Genomic DNA, 25,507 nt, shown 5'->3' on the forward strand with positions numbered 1-25,507 from the left:
AAGAGCCGAGTAGGGGGCGCCCAGGAGCACCCCTACATGCTACGGGACTCTCAGACCCAAAGCTTCTTTCTCCTGGCCCAGGCTGGAGGAGCCAGGAAAGCTCGCATTCTTGTTCCAGCGGGGCAGGATCTGAATTACTCTCCCTCTGCAGAGACCCCAATCCCCAACACAGCCACAAGCCCCCTCCCAGCCTGCTGCTCCGTTTGGGAGGACCATCTCCCCACCTCTAGCAGTCCACTGGGGGAGAGAAAGAGGAATCAATAGGGAACACCCCCCTCCCCGTCCCCGGTCAGAGAAGTAGCCACAAGTAACCCCACAGGACTTCCCACTGGAAGGGGAAGTGCCACACTCCCAGGCCTCCACCCCTGACCCGGCTGGCTGAGCTCTCAAACCCACCGGCCCGACGGCCCCCGCTTTATAGACAAGGAACCGCAGGCTGGGAGTGGACACGGGTTTAGTCCCCGATCACCCTGGCACCGGTTGCACAGCCGGGTCTAGGACCGAGGTATCTGTCTCTCTCCAGCTTTGGGGCCCCAGCCTGGGTGAGATAGGACAAGCAGGGTCGGCGGGACGCTGTGCCCTGAGGTCCGGCGGCACAGGGGGAGAGCGTCCGGGCAACGCTTCCCCAGGCCCCTTCCCGCCTGCTGGGCCTGGCCGTCTCCCGCTCCCGTCTGGATTTCCGTCCGCCGGTGCGAACCGCCCGCCCAGCCCCTCCCACCCTGTCCCGTCCAGATCCATCCGCAAACATGCGCTCAGCAGGCAGGAATGCGCCAATGGCTCCCAGATGTGGACGCCGACGCTTAACCCCTTCCCCCCCAGCTCCCCCCCCCAAAGGCGTTCTAGCTTGAGTCCAGCCAGCAGCAGGGGGCGCCGCCCCGATGAGGGACCAGCCTGGGAGGGGACTTAGTGCCAGCCAGCCCCTAAGCCCGCACAGGCTCCTCCTGGCCTACATTCTACCAGTCTTCCTTCCCGCGGAGGCTAGAGGGGAAGGATCACAGACACAGAAATACAAGTGTGCACAAACACAGGTATACTGCCTCCCACGAAGGGTGGCCTTCATGTACACCTGCCAGCACAGAGGGTCAGGTACGCTCGCGCACACGGAGATGCAGGTGTGCAAATGCACACCCAGGACACGCATATGTGCACACGCACGTGCACATTCAGAGCACACCTGTATGCACATATGTATGCACATGTATGCACACAGAACAAGCACATACAAGACAGGCATCTGTGCATATGCACAAGGTCATGAAGCAGAGGGTGCAAGTGTGGCACACTCCTGGACAGAGCAGTAGACCCTCAGGCACATGAGGGAAGAAATTCATGCGCCCACAAACCTGCTCCCCACAGGGGGCAGTTGCTCACGCACAGAAGATCCGCACCCAGGTATACAAGCATACAGCCTGCACACCTTGAGGGCACTCCCTCCCTGCCCAGCTGAACTCCAGCTGTGCTGGGCCCACTCCAGTGTCCCCACCCCCCCCACACCCTCCAGGGACCCTCATGCAGGAGGGAGAAGGAGGCAGCAGGAGACTGGCAGAGGGAGAAAAGCCACAGTCCCAGGTGCTCCTCACTCCTTAAAAAAGACACTCCTTCTTGGGGCCTACCCTTCCCCTGCTGCAGGCAGAAGGAGATGGGCTGGGGGAGGAGCCTGAGCAGCTGGCTGCCCAAGACAGGGATCCCTCTTCCCACTAGAGGAAATCTGAGAGAGCCCTGATAGGTGCAGGCCCGGTGACAGGCCCCCCACACAGACAAAGGAGATACAAAACAGCTGTGAAACACCCCGGGAGAGCCCACACTTCCCCCAAAACAAGGCCTCCCTTTCATGGCCTGTGGGGAACTCCTGCATCATTGGTAATCATCGGAACAGAGGATGGGAAACTTTGACCATCTGGATGCAAGTGGGGTGGAGGTGTCTGCTGGAACCCGAACCGACCCCAACAGACTCCTCTCCCCCTCCGCAGCCACCCAGCTCATCCCCAAAGCCCCCTCATGGCTCCGCACATCTGATTCTCACGGTCCTGGAGGGTCATCTAGGGCAGGGCTCCTGTTTCCATTGTACAGATGAGGAAACTGAGGCTTCACCAGGGAATTGCCTTGCTCAAGGTCATACAGCTTGTCGATGGCAGACCTAAGATTCAAACCCACAATCCCCTCCTCACACGCCCTCCCATTTACTCTGAACGAAATACATTTCCATGCGGTACCCTGCTCCCTCTTCCTTTACCCTCTCAGCAGAGCATATGGAAGAAACACCAGCCTTGCCTGGCTCTGCAGAGTTGTGGGTGGGGCCAGGGAATGCCAGAGAGAGATCAGAGAAGATGCTGGGGGCTCCACACATAGTCCCCAACCCCACCCGCAAGCACGATGCCCACCTGCCCAGCAGGCACGGCCAGTGACTCAGCTGCATCCGGGGGAGATGCCAGGGCAGTGACTCACCTACCGAGAAGAGCTGAGCCTGGCACCTTGCCAGCCCCAGGACAGAAGTGACTTAGTCACCGAGACTGTGATATCCAGCAGGAACAGCCCAGGGACTGGGGACAGGGGCAGGCTGTGTCCTCCATGGTTATGTGCATTACAGGCATCCTGGGGCAAGCCATGGCTTTACCCACCCCTGCCCCCTCCCCACTGCTCACCCCCACCATGCCAGGCCCTGCTCCAGTGCAGACAAGTTTTGTGAGACCCCCTGGGCTGCCCTGCCTCTCCCCTGAAGCCTGCCCTTTGCCCATCACTCACCACCCACTCTCCCAGCCCCGCCTCCGCCTGCCACCCAAGTTGTACCCAGGCTGTGAGTCTCCTTTAACATGTCTTGGCAACACCTCCTGCCGCCACAGCCCCTCTCACCACCACCTGCCCCCCCCCCAAATACACACATGCACTCATACACACTTCTGCCAGCCCTGCTTCTGCCAGCAGCTGCTGAAGTTGTTCAGCAGGAGGGGAATCGGGAGGGTGGGGTGCAGGGATCGAGTTACCAGAGGCTGATGGGGTGGGCTGCCACCCAATCCCTTCCCCAGCTCGTCCTCCTCCCTGGGCACAGCCTGCCTCACCCACCTGCTCCCCTCCCACCTCTGGCTGGCAGTGGACTCCACCCAAGCTAGAAAACAATAAATGTTCAAGGGTATTTGTCATGCTAAGACCAGCCCAGTATATGAGAGAGAGGGAGAGAGAGAGAATGAGAGAGAAGACAGCGATGGACAGAAAGAATAATTCCCGTGCTCAGTGCCCAGGCTACAACCACTAGGTGTGTGTATCTCTGCGTATGTTGAGCCAGAAGTGGACTGAGTAACTCCCCAAGTCCTGGGAGAGTTGATGGGGCCCAAGAGGAGCCGACCGGCTGAACAACCTCAATCCATTTGCACTATTGATTTCTCATACACTGCAGCCTGCCTGATGGGGGGGGGAATGATAAGAAAGCCCCCCAGAGACATAGAAACTGAGCGGAGAGGGGGTAGGGGCCCCTGCACCCAATCTGTGGCCCACTGAGACCGTGGCAGGGGACTAGGAGCCATCGGGTGGCAGGAGGGAGGGTGGGGAGTTGGATTCAAGCCTGTCTGGGACACCTTCTTCCAGCAGCATCTGAAGCTGATTCAAAGAAAGAAGGTGGGGGACAGAAGCACCATCAGCGGCTACACAGGCAGGGCTCTGAACAACTGGAGAGAGAGGGTGCCATTCATACCCTGGTCTATGGAATGGCGCCCCCTGCAGCTGTGCAACATGGTGGCCCTGGGGATGAGGCTGAATTCTGAGGAACCATGTTTCTGCACTGAACTTTCTTACCCTGCACCTCCAACCAGCTGCCTCTGCCTCTAGGCCTCAGAAGGGCTCACTTCTGACTGTGATCAGAAGCCAACAGCAATCTCCCCATGCCTACCCCCTTCCTGGTTGAGGCGGATTGGCAAACAACCACCTTGACCTAGGCACGGCAGGATGGGCACTCACAAAAGGCTCTGGAGAGTCTGGAAAGCTGCATCCTAGCCCTTGGTCTGTCTCTAACCCATCCTGGGACTGTAGGCACAACCCCCAGCCCTCTCTGGGTCTCTAAAATGGAGTTAGACCGAGATGCCCCTTCTCAAAGGGGTCTCCAAGCTCCCGGCTCGCCAGCCTGTGAGACTTTTGGAACCTGCCCAGCACCTTGATTCACATCTGTGGCCACAGGCCACCTAAACAAACCCCAGCCCTGACCTCCTTCCAGCCTGGACACAGACTCTCTCCACATGGTGGAGACTTACAAACACACCCAGCTGGGGTTTACCGGAGACCCTGTGTAAACAAGCAGAGAAGGAAACAAACCAGGAACCCAGCCCTTGCTGCAGGAGGGGAGGGAGCACAGCCAGGTCGGGGGAGAGACCATGACAAGAGAAAAGCAAACAGTGCAAGGGGCCTGGGCTGGGGTTCCAGTGCAGTCAACGACTGGTTGAAGGTCCTAGGGCAAGTCACATGCCCTCAGTCTTGCCCTCTGTAAGGGGGAGGGATGGTCCAGGCACCTCTAAAGCCCCTCTGGTTCTGAGTCTATTTGGACAGAGAGAGCCCAGTCCAGCCCATCTACCAGGTCAGGACCCTCTCCCCCTCTCAAGGTTCTACCCCTGCCCGCCACGCATCCTTGCTCTGTCTGCTGCCCCTCTGGCCCTGCCTCACTCCCCCACCCGCCTGCTTACCCTCACCTTGGCCAGCCCCTCTGCCTGCCCCGTGCTTTTCTGCACGTCCCTCCTGCCAGGGGACAGACCAACTAAAAATAGTCCCTGCAGCCTTTCTCGCCCACAGCTGCCCAAAGAGCAGGAAATGAGGGGGGCAGGGAGGCCCATGTCCTGCTCTCCCCCACAAACTCCCAGCCCCAAATCAGGTCCAGCCCTCCAGCCTGGGGCTAGTGCCAACTTGGCCATCTCGAGGGCATCCCACACCCCTTCTCTAGGGGGAGGCCTGCCCAGAAGTGCCTACAATCAGAGAGCTGTCCTTACCCCACGGGAGGAGGAGAGAGGAGGCCAGCGGTCTAGAGGGAAACCTTCCCAATTTCTGAAAAATCAGTGCCAACCACATTGTGGGCACCGAAAGGGCAGGGCCTGGCTCCACTGACTGGTCTTTTGAGGGCAGAGGGAATTGGTGTGGGGAAGTTTGTGCTGGTTTTCTTCATCCTGGCCCAGCTGGAAGGAAGACAAAATAGTGCCCCAGCCTCAATTACACTAATCCCCCGCCCCCCCAAACGTGTGGGTGCAGACAGAGGGGTTTTGGTAGCCCCCCCCCCCAGATACCATGGGAAAAAAGCTCAAGAGGCTAGATCTTGGCTCCCACACGGAAAGATGGAAGCCTGGAGGCAAGAAGAGGCCATGCCTGCCAGGCTGGGCAGATGCTGCCCTGAAGCTGAGTCAGAGGTTAGGAGGGAGGGGCCGGGGTGCTGGGGCACCAGGGGCTACAGTGCCCCGACCCCTAACCCACCTGGGATTTCTGACACCTCCCAGCCCTGGGAGAAGGCCCTCCCCACGCAGGAGGAAGGAAACCGGCTTAGCGATTCTCTGGAGGCCTGCAGAGCAGCCCTGCACCATGAGGCAGGCGGGAAACCCAGGAGTCCTGGCGCCCGGCCCAGAGAGTGAATGAGAGAAATACCTTGGAGTGGAGGAAACAGCCCAGAGTGAGGCAGACACATGGTGCCCCAGCAGCTCCCAGATGTGGCCCTTAAGGAGGAACTGGCCAGAGGGGCTGGATGGGGCAAGCAAACACATTTCTGAACAAGAAGAGAGAAGAAAGCAGAGCCCTGGGGATGGGCAGGGGGCCGGGCCAGCCGGTCTCTCACCTACTCTCCTCTCCTCCTGGTCAAAGTCCGAAATGCTGAGGTTAAAGGCACTAAATATCAAAGAGGTCCTGGGGTCCTAGGTGTGTTCTCCAGTTCCCTTATCTCCAGACCCCAGCCTGTTCGTTCCTGAGCTTCCCCTGGCACCCCTTCCCTGGGGCCAAGCCAAGCCAGGAGTCAGCAGGCCCAAGGTGGTGCCTAGGAGGCCTGGGCAGTGCCAGGGGCAGCCCTCATACCATCCTCCCACTGGCTTCCCTCCTGCCTGCTCTCAGCCGCCACACATATCTCAGCTGTCGAATCCGATTAGGGCTCCTGCCCAGTGAGCCGGACAAGGAGGCCACTGGGCAGGGGAGAGACAGGCACAAGGACGCTGAACAGGAATGACAGGAGGAAGGTGGAGATGGGGCTCAGGGGAGAAGGTGTAGAGCCCCAGAGGAAAAGAGCTGGGGGCCAGCTACAACCTACATTAGGGGAATTCTGCAGCCCCTGGGGCAAAAACCCTGTCTGCTTCCTCCATCCCCCAGATGGGCAAGGATGGGGGAAGGGAGCTGAAGACGGAGAGATGACCTAGATTAGAAAGAGAATCCCATCCTAGAAACCCCCCCCGCCCCCCCCCCGCCGGCGCCATTACTACCATTTGCACTGGGCTGTAGGATACATTGCTTTATGAGGTCTTTATGGCCGTATCTCTATTAGGCAAGTGGGTCTTGTTACTATAGCCATTTTTATAAATGAAGAAACCAGAGGCTTAGAGAGCTGTATGAATGCACATAGTTAAAAGACCGAGCTGAGTCTCACATTCAGGCCTGATTCTCAGTGCACCGCTCACACCTCACACTCAGAATTTACTTTCCTTCCTGGGTCAAGAGCAGAATGAAGTCACGCTATTATCCAAGTTTTCCTCTAAAACCAACCCTTCGGGGATCTGGGGGGTCATGGAGGGATATAGAACACACCCCACACCCAGACAGAGTTACCAGATAGGGATGTGCCACTCACCTACCACACAGAGAGCTAGAGGGGTTCCCTCAAAACATGACCCATCTCTTCCATTGCTCCCCACCCCAGTCTGCTACGCCCAGAGGCGACACCCACACTTACAAACACGGTTACCCCGACAAGCCATACACCCCTCCTGCAAACCCACCAAGCCAGAAGGAGATGCCCTAGATCTTCAGAGAACAAGGCCTCTCAGCCCCCAATGAGAGGGACAAACAAGTCACTGTAAACAGTAGCTATCATCCAACCCTCTCCCAGAGAGCCTGCAGGAGGGCAGAAGCTTTGGGGTAACACCAGGAGCCTGAGCTCTGAAAGCCAAGGAGCCCAGGGAGCTGGCATGGCTGGGCGGCCTCCCTGATCTGGTCCACACCCCCTTCCCCAGCCATCTGGGCTGAGTCTGTTCTGGCCTGGGCCACACTCTGGGATGTCTCAAGGCACCCAGTCACCTCCATCCTAAGATTATAGATCTTACAACCATATGGTACACACACACACACACACACACACACACACACACACACAGACTCACAGTGGGGGGGGCGCTTTTCATAGGTGTTGAGGTGTTGGCAGGGATGGGAAAGACAGCTCTTTAACCTGAAAGAACTTTCCCCAGAGAAAAAGGCCACACACACACACACACACACACACACACACACACAGAATTGTTCACAACCTCCACTACCCTCCAGCAAAGCCTTTGGCCACTCAAGTGTGCAATGAGCCTGGAAGGGGGCTCTGGTTCTACAAGGTGAGTAGGGAGTGGGGGGCAAAGTCCTGAGCTCTTAGGGCTGGGGGGGCAGAGAGGAAGCAAGAGAGAAATCTCCCAGGGAGTCTCGGGTCCCCGTCCGGCTCCCTGTCCGGCTCTCTGTTACCCCAGCTCTGCCAATTCTCCTCTCGAGGTGAGGTGGGGGAAGGGGGATTAGGCAATACTGCAAAGGAGGGTGCAGGGGCTGGGGCCCGGGCAGACCTTCCCCCCACTTGCCATTCTTAGATAGAGAACGGGAATGCCTCGAGGGGCGTGCAGCAAGGGCGCCGGAGGGCGCAGGGGCTCTGAGCTTCCAGACACCCTTCAGCTCCCAGGCTCCCACCTCCCTGGACTACAGCGAGCAGTGGGGGAGGAGGCATGGGGAAAGCCTGAACTGCCGAGAGGGAAAAGACCAGATCAGAAGCGGAGAGGCCAGGCGGAAGGCGGCCGAGGGAGAATTGGGAAGGGGTGTGCGTGGTCCTACCTGCTCAGGTGCGTGCCGGCGGGGGGCGATGGGGTTCCCAGGAGAACTGGGGAAGCCCTCTCAGCTCGATTCAGGATTCCCCCCTGCTTCTGGGTTAGGCTGCTGCAAGAGGCACGGGTTCCCGTTGGGTCCTAAAGCCCACTCTCCAACCAGGAGGCTCTCCCCACCCTCTCCCACCGTCCCTGACTGGGTCAGCGGATGCAGAGCTGAATTGATGGGGCAGAAAGAACTCACGGTAGAAAGACGAGGTCTGAGTCATGGGCTGGGACAGCAAGAGTCCCCAGTGTCAAATTCACAGCACATGGCTGATTTTAGCTGAGGATATTATGGGACAGGAGAAGAAGACATTTCTTCTGCCTGCCCTGACCAGATGAATTTGGGCTTTGGGACTGAAGCTGGGGTTAAGATCGCTTTCCTAATCACTCCCAAGTAGCTTGGCTATTGAGAATTTGGGGAAGGGGGAGTTCACTTTGGATGGGAGCTCACTTCTACCCTCCCCCTCCTAGACAGAGCACAGTCTCCCCTTCTCTCCCCCACTATTCCTAACTGCCTAGAAGACCACGTCAAGTGGGAAATAAAAGTCCTGATTTCCAGCAAGTAAAAAGAGCAGTATGACTTGGATAGCAGTTGGAAACTGGCAGTTCTATATCCTTAGATCTGGGAGTGTGTGCCGATATACAGAGCCAGGTGAGAGTATAAGCAGGTGGGGCTGGGGGAATTTGGGTTGCATCCATTAGCAGAAATGGCAATTGTCAGTGAACGAAGGGGATGCAGAACCTAGGGGTCAACTCGGGCCCCTACCCAGCCCTTAATAGGATCCTGAGACTTTAGTAGAATGAATACGTAAAAGAAAGAATATTTTCCCAGGTACGACTTAGGATAAATATAGAGGGGCAGAGGGCCTCTTATGCACAATTAGATCAACTTCAAGGTTACAGACCCCGTTTAGGATAGCCCACCTTCTCCAGAGGGAGAACTCAGGGTTGGTGGGCCAGGTGGGCCAGGGAAAGCTGCAGAGGGCTGGGGGGAGAACATTTTGCAAGGAGAGTTGCACATATCTCCAGCACCAGGGCAGGGAAAATGTCATGGGGTGAAGGGCCAGGGGAAGTCAGGGACAGAGTCGAGGGAAGGGAGAGGGCATGTCTTCTTCCTGGAAGAGGCAGGAACTGGGGAAAGGAGCTGGACGGGAAGTTTGGAGGGCCCCGGGGTGGAGTCCATGGGGTGAGCTCAGGTCAAGCCTTTCACCCTAATCTGCCTCAGTTCTCTCCCAGCTGTTAAACAGGGCTCTCGGTTCTTCCCAGGCAGTTAATGAGTGTTTACAGAAGAGCCCGGAGATATTCAAATCTCAGCTGGGCCACCACTACAGTTATAAAGCTCAATAAGGGCTGAGTGTCATTTGGGGAGGGGAGGAGTAGAGGAAGAGGGAAACAGACTACTCCCTTACAACCTAAGGATAAAGCCATGCTCACAGAGCAGCACAGGCCTCAGCTGCCACAGGATATCCTTGTGCCCAGGGATGGAGGTCACACACCTCCATCCCTCCAACCACCACCAAAGGATGGCCTGCAGCTAACTGTGGGCAGAACCCAGGCTACAGCTGGTCTTCATTAACTCCAGCCTTTTTCACCCCCCCCCCACCCCATACTGTGAACCCACAGCTTCAACAGGCCCAGGCTGGAGGGGCTGCCCTAGCCCGACCTTGCAGCTGACTCTGGGGTGGGGGGCACTGCACCAAAGGCCAAGCTACCAGCTGAAAATAAGGTTGAAGCAAGACTCCCTTTTTGCCACTGGGAGCGAGCAGGGAGGAAAGAAAGGAGTGTGGGGCTGAGAGGGTGGAGGTGGGGGAATTTAGGGCAAGCAGCAGGCAGTGAAGTCAGCGGGATCGGGGGCCGGAAACCCCTACACCCTGGGGCCAAGTCCTACTCTGGCTTCGCCTTCAGCTTGAGTCTTGGCGGGGCCCCAAACTAGGGAAGGCCCCGGCTGTCCCTTCCCGCCTCCCTCCCCCCACCCTTATTAAATACATATTTTATCTCTCAGCATCTTCATTATCTTAACTGAAGGAGACAAGCAGTGGATGGCAGCAGCAGAGAGCACGAGGGTGGGGGTGGGGGTGTGTGGGGGTGTGGGGAGCAGACGCACCCGTGTTATAAAGTGCTGATCTAGCTCTTTCATGCAGTGTGGGAAACAGAGGAGGGATCAAAGGGAGCCAGGCTGATTCAGAACTCAATTAGAGCTTTTTTAAAAAAGAGCTGGCTCTCTCCTTTCGCCAGTCTTCAGACAGCCTTCACCCAGGCCCCTTGCACCCAATTAGCTTCTCCTGCCAGCGCCTTGGGCTGGGGTTGAAATCAAGCGGAGGCCAGAGGGCAAGGCTTCTTCCGCTACAGAACCACCTCTTCTGGGAGACAGAGACCTGCTGCTGTTCGTAGCTTAAGACAGAAATGTCTTCGAGGGCACCTGATCTTTTCGGGAGGAACCGGAGATCACATCTTTCCCCAGAAGTTAAAAAGTGGGACATCAGAGGGTTTCCCTGGTGGCGCAGTGGTTGAGAGTCCGCCTGCCGATGCAGAGGATGCGGGTTCGTGCCCCGGTCCAGGAAGATCCCACATGCCGCGGAGCGGCTGGGCCCGTGAGCCATGGCCGCTGAGCCTGCGCGTCCAGAGCCTGTGCTCTGCAACGGGAGAGGCCACAACAGTGAGAGGCCCGCGTACGGCAAAAAAATAAAAGTGGGACATCAGAGGTGGGTTTCTCCCTGATACCTTGCCAACTAGAGGCACAGCTTCTGGCCCATCTCTAGGGACATTAGGGAACATCCAGACAGGCACCCCTTCTTCCCAGCCTGTAGGTGGACTCTCTCCCCAAAGCCAAGGCTTCCTGGGAGCAACATGGAAGTTGCCTCAAGCAAAATACCACATCAGAGGGAGCCACTGGAACGCATCTGTGAGGCTGATAAATGCTGTGCTGACACATGTTGTAGGATGGAGCACCCCTCTTTCACAATGGCCTTCTCCACCTCGGTGCAAAAGCACGAGCAATGTCTGCCTCCAGATTAGAACTGTCCTCAAGATGGAGGGAGAGGCAGCATCTTACTTGGTCATGTATCTGTTCACTCAACAAGTTTATTGAATACCTCCCAGGTCTCAGGCACTGTACTAAGTGCTGGGGACAGATACAAATGTAAATAAAATCTCCATCTCGGCTCTCTCTTTTTGTCTCCCTCAGTAGTCAAGGTAACCTCTCCACAGATATTTTTTAAAAGCCCCAAGTCGTATCTCTTTCCTCCTTCCCAATTCTTATTGCTGCATCTTAAAAGGACACTGAATAAAGGCAGGGAGCAATGAAGGGGAAGAAAGAGAGCTCTGCCGACTTTCTGGATCTCTGGATAGCTTGGACCTCACACTGTCTTGCCAGTCATCCAGCCACAGGCAGGTCTTCACTGAGCCAGAAATGTCAGTTGCAGCTCTGGGGTTGAAACTCATGCCAGTTTTATTGTGTCTGTGTGCGTTCCATGGCAATACCCACCAACACTCTATGGAAGCTTCATCTGCTACTGTGAAGAAAAATAAATAAACCAGGATACAGACACACAGCCCACCACCTTCAAGAGGAAGAATGTAGGTCAGCATCTCTGCCACTACTCCCTGTGAAACAGCCTATGCTCCTGGCAAAAAACAAGTAACCACAGGCTCAGCCCAGCCCCTTAAAAATCCCACCACCTTCCCAGAGCTGTCAGCTTCAGTGAGAAAAGGACTTTCTGCCCCCTCAGTCTGCTCCAGCTGTCTGAATCACACTGAAGACCTCGCTGACAAACATGCATCAGGTGTTGCTCCCACAAGGGCAGCAGAAGCCAAACAGGGACTCTAAGTCAGCTTCACGCATCACTGACAGAACCAACCCTGCTCCAATTGCTCAAGTCTTAAGAGCATCAATGACCTAGAAATTGACAGTGTGGGGAGAATGGAAGGAAAGGAAACTAACAAACTAGTACACAGAAAACCTGATTTCCAAATACCAGGGGAAAGGGAGAGAAAGGAGGTAGAGGGGAAAGAAATTTGGCCCCTTTGAATCTGCAAACGCGATCTTGGCTCAGAGCCATGGAGGATGCATAGCAGCCCCACTGCGAGGCAAGCCATGTTCCTGACTCCAGCCCTGCAGTTAAGAGGAAGGCGCCAAGCCTCCAACACAACGAGGTGGGGAGGCTGCTCCTTTTTGGGCAGGATCCTACTGTGGACACAGAACAGACAGCAGCTGCCCACAGTGTGGAAACAAACTGTAAAGCAGTCACGTCTCTTAAGGCTGCAGCATCCAATAAAATGTAATTTAAATCAAGCCCCGCATCTGTTCTCAATCCCATTCAGTCTCTGCTTTCCATCAGCCTTCGGACAATCTCTGCAATTATGCTGGTTAACCCTTATAGCCCCAGACACTTTCCAAGCTTCTAGGTATAGAACTGTGTCCTCCCCTCACAAATTGCTCTCAGAGGGAATGAATGCTCTAGTAAAGGAGTGTGACGGTGAGACAGTCAGACTCCTGTCTATAGACTATGCGCTGCTACACACACCGGTGGGTAGTGTTCATTTCAGAGGGCTCTGTGTGCCCTTCTATCCCATACCACCTGCTGTAGACCAGATCACATTGCAAGGATACAGTGGGCAGCATGAACGAAACAGTGGCCAACAGATCATTTGTACACATATCAAGTTCTCAAACCCAAGCCATGTTGGGAAGGCGGGAGGAGGCACAAGAGCTCAGGGAGCAGCAGACTTGGTCACTGGCTCTCAGACCATTCATAGCACACATGGTTTGCATTCCAAGTATTTGCTCGAGTTATAAAAGTACAGCAACCTCCCAAATGAAGCAAACTTAAGTTTCTCTTTTCCCCTTCTCTCAAAACTACCCCAGCCCTATGCCTGCACTTTCGAGGCAGTCAGTGTTATAATGGTGCCCTCTGGCGTCCCTGTCACAAATTGCCATTTAATGCCACTGGAAACCAAACCCAGAAGAGAGGGGAGACTTGAGTAACCGTATGGATGCATTTACCTAGAAGACTGGGAAAATGAGGTGTCATTGAAAATCCAACCCCAGATGAAGGCATCTTGAAACAAGTGGCTTCATCTGAGGGCAGCCAGGACAGTGGGACAGTTTGGGGAGGATTTTCACAATTTTCACATTGCCTTCTGAAAGTCTGAGCTCTCCTGAAATGTGACTGCTTAAGAAAACAAAGAATGCAACTTGAAAATAAATATATTCACAGCCTGTAGTCACATCCTCCTTACCACCTCCACAAGCTTGGGAGTGCCCAAGACACTCAATGAGTCTTTAACATGTCACAATGTGGGGGCTTCCTGGTGGTGCAGTGGTTGAGAGTCCGCCTGCCGATGCAGGGGACACGGGTTCGTGCCCCGGTCCGGGAGGGTCCCACATGCCGCGGAGCGGCTGGGCCCGTGAGCCATGGCTGCTGAGCCTGCGCATCCGGAGCCTGTGCTCCGCAACAGGAGAGGCCACAACAGTGAGAGGCCCGCGTACCGCAAAAAAAAAAAAGTCACAACGTGGAAGTATGTGCAACATGAACACAGTATACTCCAAACAGAAAGACATTCTTTGATCAAAGTGTCCTCCAGATCTCCACGTGGACTTGCTGATTTTCCTGGATCAACCCCTTTTTCATTCTTCTTCCTCTAGTCCAAAAATTCTTTAAAATACACCAATGTTTGAGGAAACAGAGATAAATATATAAACTTTCCACAGCCTAAGTCTGTATACTTGCAAGCATGTTGGTTAGAGGCACACTAGAGGTAGAGGCAGTGAATGTAATTAAAAAGGGTCTACTTGGTTGTTTTTAATGCATAAACATAATAAGACCCAAAGATAAATAATTCTGTGCTAATATTCACGAATTTATAGCTTAAATTTTATCAGTTTTAAGTAAAAAAGGTCATGTTTGCTTTCAGACCTAAGTGTATATAAAGTAATAAAATGAAGATTCCATCCCTCTCCAAATGCCAGCCAGATACTTTTAGGCAGAGTATTAGTATAAAAGAAAAGAATTTAAGGCAATCCAGTAGCTAAGATATTTCCAACTAAAGCTTTGTCCTTCAGAGCATGCTCTATTTCCTTCTCTTCAATCTTCAGAGACACCTGCAAAGAGAAAAGCACTTTTCATGGTGGAGAACTCACAAAAGCAGTTTTTATTACACAAACTTCTACCGTATTAAACTTGTCTCACAAGAGGCAAGCAAGTTAAACACTGCTTTTGCAACAGCCCGAAAAAATAAAAAATCTCATTCATACTACAGCCCTATCTTCACACACCTTAAACCCTACCTAACAAAAAAATTGTTTATCTAATTGTGGTCATTTTTAAATCTTTACTTTAGCAAAAGATAAGCTCGCCAAAGCAGGACAGTTAAAAGCAATGTCACAAAGAAGCAGTTCGTTGTACCTTTGCGAAACGCGTTTCCTTGTTTTTCTTTAATCCGAAAATGCCTCTGGCCTCCAAGAGCCCTGAAAGTGACAAACACTCTGACTGGTCCACAGCTGCCACCTGCTGTTTGCGACAGACGTTACTATAGGCTTCATATAACTGAGAGGAAACAAGGGAGAACAAATGTTGCTTAAAGGTCATATCTTTTTTTTTTTTTTTTTTGCGGTACGCGGGCCTCTCACTGCTGTGGCCTCTCCGGCCGTGGAGCACAGGCTCCGGACGCGCGGTCCCAGCGGCCATGGCTCACAGGCCCAGCCGCTCCGCGGCATGTGGGATCTTCCCAGACCGGGGCACGAACCCGTGTCCCCTGCATCGGCAGGCGGACTCTCAACCACTGTGCCACCAGGGAAGCCCAAAAGTCATATCTCTTGTAACCCTGTAATCTTTTAAAAGAATGTGAATCTGGGTTTGCAAAATAGTTATCTGAATACCCTAATTCTCTCCCTTTTCAATGAAATCCTTGAAAAGGCATTTTGGAGATACTGCCAAAAACCTATACTGTAATGCAAGAAAGGGGCTTTATATATTTCATAGGGAGAGGCAGAAATAAAGGGGAGAAGATTAATGGTAAAGTCTCAACCACAACCCAAGGGAAATAAAGTCAGCTGCCTTTTACATGATACCAGTACTTATTCTTACTGTTAAAATCCATTTTTAATTCACATCAGCTGGAGCGTGATAGGCCTTTTGGAAAATATCTGCTCTGCAAAGCAGATTCTCATCTCCACCCCAGCTCCATCTGCTGAGATTCCCAACTAACCTTCCCCAGAGTGACCTCTTTGGTTTTCAGCTGCCTGGTCAAGAGCAGCAAAGAGCAGACCAAGATCTTCTGCTGAAGAGGGAAGGAATCTTGTGCTCCTTCTTGGCTCAAAGTCATTCTGTTTCCATCAACTTCCGAAATGACTTGTGATATGTGAATAACACCAACCTGCTTGGGAACCAGTGACTCAGAGGGTGATTTACCTATAAAGTAAATAAATCAAGCTTAATTAGATTTTTAAAATATTGTGGGTATTGAGACAGATGATATTAAGTTTTAACAGAAGGAAATTCAAGAGCAAAGCAGAAGTTCCAATTCTGTAACTAGAAGCCAAAGGATGAGACAAAATGTGATCCTTAGAAAGATGCCAAAGTGTGACATGACTTGGAAAGTACAGTTATCCTTCTTCTGGGCAGAACAGTGAGCAATTTTATCCTGTAGAGTGCAATTTAATGTCAGAGAGACAAAATCCACCTCATGAAAGAATAAGGACCAGACAGAGAACCAATGTACTCAGCCTTGCTTGGAAGGTTCCTAATATCTCAAAGGCAAAGGATAGAACCTTGAAACAAAGATGGCTGGGCCTGGTCTTTTTTTTTTTTTTTAAATTCATTTATTTATTTTTGACTGCGTTGGGTCTTTGTTGCTGCGAGCAGGATTTTTCTTGTTGCGGCGAGCACGGGCTACTCTTTGTTGTGGGGCGGGCGTCTCTCATTGCGGTGGCTTCTCTTGTTGCAGAGCACGGGCTCTAGGCACACCGGTTTCCAGAGTTGTGGCTCGTGGGCTCTAGAGTACAGGCTCAGTAGTTGTGGTGCACAGGCTTAGTTGCTCCGCGGCATGTGGGATCCTTCCCGGGCCAGGACTCGAACCTGTGTCCCCTGCATTGGCAGGCAGATGCTTAACCACTGTGCCACCAGGGAAGTCCCTGGTCATTTTTAAAGGCTCAAAAAATTACCTAATATTTCAAATCAAATGAGTGGCTAGGGGACTTCCCTGGCGGTCCAGTGGTTAAGACTTCACCTTCCAATGCAGGGGGTGCATGTTCGATCCCTGGTTGGGGAACTAAGATCCCACATGCCTCACGGCCAAAAAACCAAAACATAAAACAGAAGCAATATTGTAACAAATTCAATAAAGACTTTAAAAATGGTCCACATCAAAAAAAGAGTGGCTAAACATGGACAATCCTACCTAAGTCCTCTAGATAGCCTCCCCAAATGACCTCTGAGGTTGGGTTCATTTGCCCAAGCTGATCTCCAGGAGAGCAACACTTGAGAAAATGTCACTGGATATCTTAGCAGATAGCACCATCTCAGAGTCTGGAGGTTGGGAAACTGCCAACAAGCTTCGGAGGATTGTGGCCTCATTGTTTGGACACAGGAATTGCAAAACAGGGGAGCGATTTGCTCTGTAACAACCTTTGCCTAAGGTTACTTCCTGAGACCAGGTCAGTTGTCTCACAAGAGTCTGCTTCTATTTCATGATCACAAATGGGATGCTACCGAGGACTAATCATCATGGAGAAACTGGAGATCAGCGATCAAACAAGCAGAATCTTAAAGTTGAGAGGAATTTAGAGGTCTAGTCTCGCTCCCTACCAACAGCTGAGTCTCTTCAAAACAATCCCAAAAAGTGGTCACTGGGCTTCCCTGGTGGCGCAGTGGTTGAGAGTCCGTCTGCCGATGCAGGGGACGCGGGTTCGTGCCCCGGTCTGGGAAGATCCCACATACCGCGGAGCAGCTGGGCCCGTGAGCCATGGCCGCTGAGCCTGTGCGTCCGGAGCCTGTGCTCCGCAACGGGAGAGGCCACAGCAGTGAGAGGCCCGCGTACAGCAAAAAAAAAAAAAAAAAAAAGTGGTCACCTATCCAGCTTGTATCTGAGTATCTTCAACACTGGTGTACCCACGCTGTGTCAAAGCCCAGTTAGTGCTATTTATTGGAGAGTGTCCTCTTATATTTATTTCAAGTCAGTCTCCCTATACCTTTCTAGAGCCATTAAAAGCTAACCACACCGGGACTTCCCTGGTGGCTCAGTAGTTGAGAGTCCGCCTGCCGATGCAGGGGACACGGGTTCGTGCCCCGGTCTGGGAGGATCCCGCGTGCCGCGGAGCGGCTGGGTCCATGAGCCATGGCCGCTGGGCCTGCGCGTCCGGAGCCTGTAAAAAGCTAACCACACCTACCAGAGGTCAAAAGACAGGAATTAGATTAATAATTTATGACAGGAATTCACAACCCCTTTTAGTTGTATGTGTGTAGGCAGTGCTCACAGGGTCCACTGATAAGCCTAAATGTTATTGGTAAGGGAAAAAAGGAAATAATGTGAAAAGTTGAAGAGAAACCAGTATCTAGTCTATGCATTGGCAAATATTACCTATCAGTCTAAGCACTAAGTTTGGCTAATTCTGAAATACTTTTATTAATTTTCTTTCAACAAGTTGATGAAAAAAAGAGTTTTCTGTGGAACTATGGTGCTAGAAACAATTTTAGTAACACTCAACCAGTGCAGGAGTGAAGGAAGAAACAATCAAATCAGACTGTCCTGTTTCTAAAGATTAAGAGTGGATATTAAACACAAGGTATGTAGTTCATGGACATTTTACATCTGCCATAGCTAAGAGAACAAGGTTGAAGGAAAGGAAAATTAATTTTGTCATTTTTGTAAACGGCTGCAGTTTACCGTAGCAATACTATCTTTGTACCTCCATCCTCCTAGACTTGTTTAAAGGCTTGTGATATCTCAAGTTGAACACAATTCTTTCCTGTCTGACTCTCTTACTTCCCAGGCTTTGCTTTCACCTATGTTGAGATGTAAAGTGCACTCAACGTAAGTACCCAGAGAGAAGCTGATCCAACCTTACTGTCTAGTTTTCATTCCTAGAGCTTGGAAAGAAAACTGACTCTGTCCCAACCATTCATGTAACACCCTGGAGAACTCATTTCCAGTAACACATGGATTATAGCACTGGCAGGCAAGATGGAAATAAAGTGGATGAAATTGATGAAAAACACGACACCCGTACACAAATGGGTGAGTGTGGATTTAACTGTGGATTTAACTATGCTCATTTCAGCTCTCTATCTCCTTCCTCAGAGAAGTTAAGCTTCCAATTATAAAGGAAGACAGAAAGGAGATAAACTACTCACATTCAGACAGTGGTTTGAGGATAGTCTGGCTTTTGACATCCGACTCTACAATTTCAATAGCTCTCCTGTAAAAAAAAAAATTTCTAAAATTAATTTAGGCTGAGCCAAACCAAACACCACACCAAACCACCAAAGCTCGAAAACAGGCACATTAACAAAAAGCAACATGTCTTATAACTTTAAAGCCCCCAGACAAAACTGGGTTATGTCTCAGCTCCAGGGGACTTAATTGCCTTGAAATAATTCATGGACCAGGGAATCTGAGAAACTTCAACACTACATGGTTTCCTATTACAGAGGCCAAGTAAGTCATCGTACACTGAGCCAATGATAACATTTTGAACAAGGAAAACCTGTCATGGATGGGAGAGAGGACACGTAGTGTGGGTGCTTGACTAAGAGAGCCAGTACCGCCCATACACACCAGACCTAAGAGGAGGGTCCTCAGTTATCTCCGCACAGGATATGTGTAGGCTAGAACCACACTGGCCTACTTGACTCTTGCTCATAGTTGCAGTCTTTACCCAAGTAGTTCGCTGACTAGGGGAAACTTTCAAATCCAGGATGACACCATCTAGCAATAGGAAGAGCTTACTCTCCCACTGCTCTCTCCAAAGTACTTTGCCCACAGGAAGCCATAAGCCAGACCTGGATCTTCTGCATCGCAGTAGGGGGAAGTTGGACCAGCGGGCCAACACAGCAAGTATCATTTTAATGGACCAAGTGTCCCTACTGGGAAGGAAGAAATTTCATCAGTCAGCACAGAGGCTTTCCCCAGCAGGAGGGGCCGGGGGATGGGAAGGGAGAGAGAGGTCTGGAGTACAACTGTGGGGGACCACAAACTGGAGGAAGGGGTGCTCACAAAAGCAAAGGAAGGGAAAAAAAAGTCTAAAGGCAAAGATGGTTCAGGTCCATAAATAAACCTGCTTGAGACCAGCTAATGGAAAAGTAAACTGGAGTCTTTTTTAATACAAATGTAATTAACCAATCTATAATCACCACAGGGAGTGCCAGCAACATCTCATTTGTTTCTCCCTCTGTAGGTAATGGACTGATAATGTTTCAGACATTAACACCGGTGGAAATGCAGAGCTCCCCACTGAGAAACAAGTCCTCCTTTCTAAGCGTAAAAAGTGGCAGAATGGAGCCTCTTAAGCCACATTCACTTGAGTTACATGAGACAATCAACAGCACTTCTTTTTTTTAATAAAAGCAGCCAACAGTGCCATAACTCACCTGCAAACATCTAGCGCTTTGCGAACATCTCCCGAAACAGCAGAGACTTTGCGGGCACAGAACTGAATGGCAGCATTGTCCAGGACCTGATCTTTAGATGCCTTTGAACAAGACATAGAAGATGACAGTTTGAACTATAAGACTTCCCCTCTGCAATTTAGGTCCCAGACTTGATTGACCAACCTTTAGGGTCTAAGACGCCTTTTCTGCTTAGAAGTAAATGGGGATTTCATACATTTAAGCATTTTGTAGGAATGTGGTAGAGGTTCACAAAGGGAAAAAAAAGCACTTGAAACTCAAATTAGCAAAACTAAACTAAACTAAAATCTATTTGGTCATTTCCAATAGAGAAAGTGTTTTCATAGGTCCTATTTTATAAATTTATTTATTTATTTAGGGCTGTGTTGGGTCTTCGTTGCTGCGTACAGGCTTTCTCTAGCTGCGGTGAGCGGGGTGGGCGGGCTTCGTGGTGGGCGGGCTTCTCACTGAGGTGGATTCTCTTGTTGTGGAGTACAGGCTCTAGGCACTCAGGCTTCAGTAGCTGTGGCACGCGGGCTCAGTAGTTGTAGCTCGCGGGCTCTAGAGCGCAGGCTCAGTAGTTGTGGCGCTTGGGCTTAGTTGCTCCACAGCATGTGGGATCTTCCCAGACCAGGGCTCGAACCCGTGTTCCCTGCATTGGCAGGCGGATTCTTAACCACTGCGCCACCAGGGAAGTCCCCATGGGTCCTATTTTAAAAGGCCATTAGAGAAGCATTTGGGTGACTCCTCTAACTCTTTTTATTCCAACACTAAGGCATCTAAAATGGAGCCAAGAGTAGAAATTCATATAAAAATGAATGGGCTATAGGAACTCCCTGTTTAGTAATGCAATCAAAGCAAAATATTTTTGAACCACCTTCACAGGTGATACAAGGAACACTCAGCTTGGTACAGTGCTTGGCACTCACCTGATTAAGTCGATCCTGCAGGATAGCGGCTATCTGATTTTTGGTATAAGGTGGGAAGTTCAACAGCCGTGGCTTACATTTTTCTCTAGCTTGAAGCCTTGGCAGGATTCTGTCTGTGAGATCCAGGGTATTAGCAATACCTGAGGAGGAGATAAATGACACTAAGCATCATTGGTCAAATCATCGTAAAAGGAAAACCAAACCCTCTGAAAGCTGAATAAGGAACTTCCCTGATGGTCCAGTGGTTAAGACTCCACGCTCCCAATGCAGGGGCCCGGGTTTGATCCCTGGTCAGGGAACTAGATCCCGCACGCTGCAACTAAGACCCAGTGCAGCCAAATAAATAAATATTAAAAAAACAAAAAAACACCCACCAAAAAACTGAATAAAATTTCCAGTTATAATCCAGCATTCCAACAGTTGCTTCGCACTTTCCCCCACCCCCACCCTCAATACCCATTAGATAAGATGTGTATAATCATCGAAGAATGCTCTTTTTGAGTTATGTTTAGAATTGTTCAATTATAAGCAGGATCAGATACTCCCAAAATCAATTGTCTCTGAAATGCAGCATTATGTCATTTCTATCCAGAGTTAACAAAGTTGACTTGACTTAGATTAAGGTTCCTATTATCTTATAGTAACTTTCTTATTTTGGTAAGAAAGCAGAAAGCTGGTGTAAGATCAAATAATAGTTGATAAGGGAATTCCCTGGTGGTCCAGTGGTTAGGACTCGGCATTTTCACTGCTGGGGCCCAGGTTAAATCCCTCGTCGGGGAACTAAGATCCCGCAAGCTGCATGGCACAGCCAAAAAACAAAACAAAACAAAATATGTGATGAATAAACTGAAGAGATTAGAAAAAGGTCTTTAGAACCACCATGTAACATAAACAACAGAGCACTAACCAATCAGCACCAACCGAGAATTGCTTAGCCATGGCCATTCAAACAGTGTGTACAGTACATCCTGCCCTCTGCTGTCCAGCTGATCCATCTCGTCCAACACCAACACACTACAAAAAAAGAGAAACAATTAGTATCCATGTTCACCTTAACTCTCCAATCTGTTTGATCTGGGCTGACACTAGGTCACATTCCTACAGCTAAGACCAGTTTGAAGGGCTTCCCTGGTGGCGCAGTGGTTGAGAGTCCGCCTGCCGACGCAGGGGACACAGGTTCGTGCCCCGGTCCGGGAAGATCCCACATGCCGTGGAGCAGCTGGGCCCGTGAGCCATGGCCGCTGAGCCTGCGCGTCCGGAGCCTGTGCTCCGCAACGGGAGAGGCCACAACGGTGAGAGGCCCGCGTACCGCAAAAAAAAAAAAAAAAAAAAAAAGACCAGGGCTTCCCTGGTGGCGCAGTGGTTGAGAGTCCGCCTGCCGAAGCAGGGGACACGGGTTCGTGCCCCGGTCCGGGAAGAACCCACATGCCACGGAGTGGCTAGGCCCGTCAGCTATGGCCGCTGAGCCTGCGCGTCCGGAGCCTGTGCTCCGCAACGGGAGAGGCCACAACAGTGAGAGGCCCACATACGGCAAAAAAAAAAAAAAAAAAAAAAGACCAGTTTGAAGATCATAATCTGTCCCACCTCCAGTCACTGTTATGATGATACCCCCCATCATCACCAGAAAGTAACATACAGGTTTTTCAAGTAATTAGTTTAAAAACATTTTCCCCCAATTTAAAATTAGAAGGCTTTTGTTTTTTCTTTTCTTCTTTCCCTTTAAGCTTATGTAACTACCCCTCAGAGAGAAAATATAGGAAATGTTCTTTTTATGAGCAAACTGATACATTCAAGAGACGAGAATGTGAGTTTGTGGGCAATGGATCCTGCAGATTTTCACAGAGCAACATGCAGCAGAGCAATGCTTACATCATGGGGCCCTTCTCCGCAGTCATATGGTTTTCCAGTTTCCTCATTATGTCCTTCCCAGCTGGCCTGGATACTTCTTCCTGACAAATCTCCTGAGCAATGGCTGGGAATACAGCCTGGGCACTCCTCAAGGACATGCAATTCAGCATGATAGTTTTAAAGCTTTTCAGTTCCTTCTAGAAAAATGCAAACATGCGAGTTATTTTGGCCTCAGATAAAGGTTTGATGGAACCTGAAGTGTCTTTGAAGAGTTAACAGCATACAAGAGAATAAGGTCCACTTTCATTTGGAAAGATTTAGACAGTGAAATTAAAAATGTCTTATTTTGGGGAAAACTGCAGTGCCCTAAGCACTTCTACTTTTTCTTAACCCTTGATAACCAAGTGTCATTTTGGCAAGAGCATCATAATTCAGACTCTCAATGTACCTTGAGGTCTTGCAGAATTCGGCTTAAGCAGGCAGTTTTTCCAGTTCCAGGAGCACCAGAAAGATAAAGACTTCCAGCTTTCTTCCCACAGATGTGCTCCCTCAGGAAATTCCTGATGACATCCATCTCCTTTTCCCTTGCAGGCAGCTGATCTGGGACAGCTGTAGTCAGGACCTGCTTTGCTTGCTGGTAGCAAGTACCTGTGCCAGACATGAAAGGACAATTAGACACAACAGAGGTGACTGAGAAGACCCACCAGGTTTCACTTGGAATCACCAGCCATGTTTATGAGGCTGCACTAACAGTTGCCATGTAAGAACCAACCTTCTTGCTTGAGAAGTCTCAGACACGCAGATTCTTTCTCCAGTGGACATCTCTGCTCAGAATTTGTTGCAATGTCTTGACCTTTTGGAACTGAGGAACATATTTTGTTTTGGTGAAGTCTGGCTTGTTCTCTTTTGCTAGGAGATTCCGTTGTCAGCTGATTGTCAAATACCAATCTGCGCCCTTTAGATGTATGTGAGCGAGGGGGACCATTTTCTTTCTTGCTTTGCTTTGGTGGAGAACAGGGAGGTAAACGGGGAGTGTTACACAGGTTGTCGTCACCTGAAACATTAAAAGCAAAATGTGGTCATTCATAGCAGTGGATAGTAAAAGGACTTGGAAAGATCTCTGCATCCCCCCCAAAAAGGGGGATGAATTTCTATCACGGTCAGAACCACCAAAATAAAATGCCTCTCATCCAGAAGCAAATAGTGGCCACCAGATGGCACCACTGAGTCTTACTAGTTGGTAGAGGTTTTAGTGGGATGAAATTCTAGGATTGCTCTAAAACAGGGTTTCCCAACCTTGGCACCATTGATATCTTGGACCAAGTAATTTTTCATTGTGGGGGACTGTCCTGTGCACTGTAGAATATTGAGCAGCATTCCCAGCCTTTATTCACTATATCAGTATCACCCCCTCAGTTATGACAACTAAAAATGTCTCCAGATCCTACCAAATCACCCCTCATTAAAAACAGATGATCTAAAACAAGAAAGGAAAAAACAAACAAAAAATAATTTTAAAAAAAAAGGAAAGAAAAAAGAAAGGATTACCAACCACTGCTCTAAAACAAGAATTGTCACCTGTTTTTCTTAATTTCACAACTAACGAGGCAAGTTTCAAAATACTATATAACTAACTGCAAGGTCGTTTAAAACACTGACAGAACCAAGTTCAGTATTAAGGAACTGAAGATCAGACCTATTAAGTAGTTCAGAAAGTGATCTCAATAAGTAGCTTAACTCTGAAGTTCAGTAAGCACTTAGCAACCATTCTGAAAATAACCAAAGGGAACAGAGTGGTCTTAACTGAACTCAGGAAGCTGTTTCAAAGGCATCTTATTATTGAGAAAGAGAGGTCGAGAGCTACCAGACAAAAAGTTGTACTCAAATAATGGATAGCTTACCCAGACGTTTTCTGGGGCTAAGAGGCAGAATTTTTGCACAAGGAGAACGGGGTATGGCCTGGACATTTGCCAGTTCTAGTTTGGTGTCACTGGAGTTTTTAGCTTTGTCCAATGTCCGAGGCTGTTTCTTTTTTGGAAAACTGATTGTAGCCTGTGACTGGGAGCGGGTTTGAGGCATGACGGCAACACAGCTGCGTACAAAAAAGAGAACAGGACAGCCAGTCAATATGTAAAAGTGAAGAAAAAACAACTAACATGTAACTTATACCGAAGATCGAAATTCATTTCATAAGTAGATTATATTGTAACAATATTTTAGCATTTAATTTTGCTTCATATCCGAATCTATGCAACAATAGCGAACACCACCTACTACGAGTAAAAGGCTGTCATAAACATTTTAGGTATTAACTCCTTTAAGTTTTACAACCACCTTAGAGGTAGGTACTATTATCCTTATCTTAATGATAAAAAAACAGAGGCAGAGAGGCCCAACGTCACAGCAAAGCAGGATATAAGACCAGGCATTCTGGCTCCAGAGCCCAAATTTTTAACCACTCGAGACATACAATAACAAGTCGATCTTAATTGGCGTCCATAGTACTTCTACCCCCCTGGCTCCAGGCACGGGGTACATCGTTAACACCAGCTTAGCCCAGCAGCCTCCCACATTTACAGGCTTCCTCAAGCCCTCACTCCGCACTCAATCCCCGCTCTACCCAACTCTCGGCCCCACATAGCCCCAGATGTTCGGGGAACGTCTCCCTCCTGCCGCACTCAGCACAACTGCCAGAGCACTCCGAGGGCGCACGTCTCCCTTCCCTACCCCGACCTTCTCACCCTCCCGCGATCTGAGCTCTCCTCCTCTTACGGAACCCGCGGTCCTCGCCCTAGCCCCTCACCCAACTCCGCCGCCCCCCAGGACTCGGGCCTCCTCTCCTTTCCACCTCACAGTGCTGCGTCACCTCAGTGCCGGCGCCTTCTCACGTCTCCCACAGAAAACTAAAGGGACTGTCCACGACAGGATCCTGGACAAACACCACACCGTCAGCCGGAGAGCCCAGACGCGCTCGCGCCAAATCTGCACAGCCGCAGCTTTCCCGCCTCCCGCCAAAGCCCGGCCACGTTTCTGATTGGGTGTCGCCAGAGCGCCGCACGCCTTGGCCCCAGCC

At 50.6% G+C, this 25,507-nt stretch overlaps 1 protein-coding gene across 2 annotated transcripts; it reads right to left on the reverse strand.

The window, feature by feature from the left end:
• Nucleotides 1-14,064: 14,064 nt before the first annotated feature.
• Nucleotides 14,065-24,526, reverse strand: CDC6 (cell division cycle 6; the record flags this gene model as incomplete). 2 transcript variants are annotated; one of them, XM_082678659.1, is made up of 11 exons in its annotated part: nt 14,065-14,154; nt 14,459-14,599; nt 15,261-15,463; nt 18,404-18,468; nt 19,640-19,740; nt 20,587-20,726; nt 21,494-21,600; nt 22,456-22,631; nt 22,883-23,082; nt 23,207-23,488; nt 24,336-24,526. In XM_082678659.1, 11 exons carry the CDS (start codon nt 24,511-24,513, stop codon nt 14,065-14,067), a joined length of 1,683 nt encoding a protein of 560 aa, XP_082534785.1. The 2 variants fall into 2 exon arrangements, with proteins under 2 accessions (XP_082534785.1, XP_082534786.1); XM_082678660.1 differs by having other exon boundaries at nt 22,456-22,628; nt 24,336-24,513.
• Nucleotides 24,527-25,507: the final 981 nt, after the last annotated feature.

Source organism: Grampus griseus (assembly GCF_964374135.1).
Source record: "Grampus griseus genome assembly, chromosome: 20".
In the NCBI taxonomy this organism is placed as follows: domain Eukaryota; kingdom Metazoa; phylum Chordata; class Mammalia; order Artiodactyla; family Delphinidae; genus Grampus; species Grampus griseus.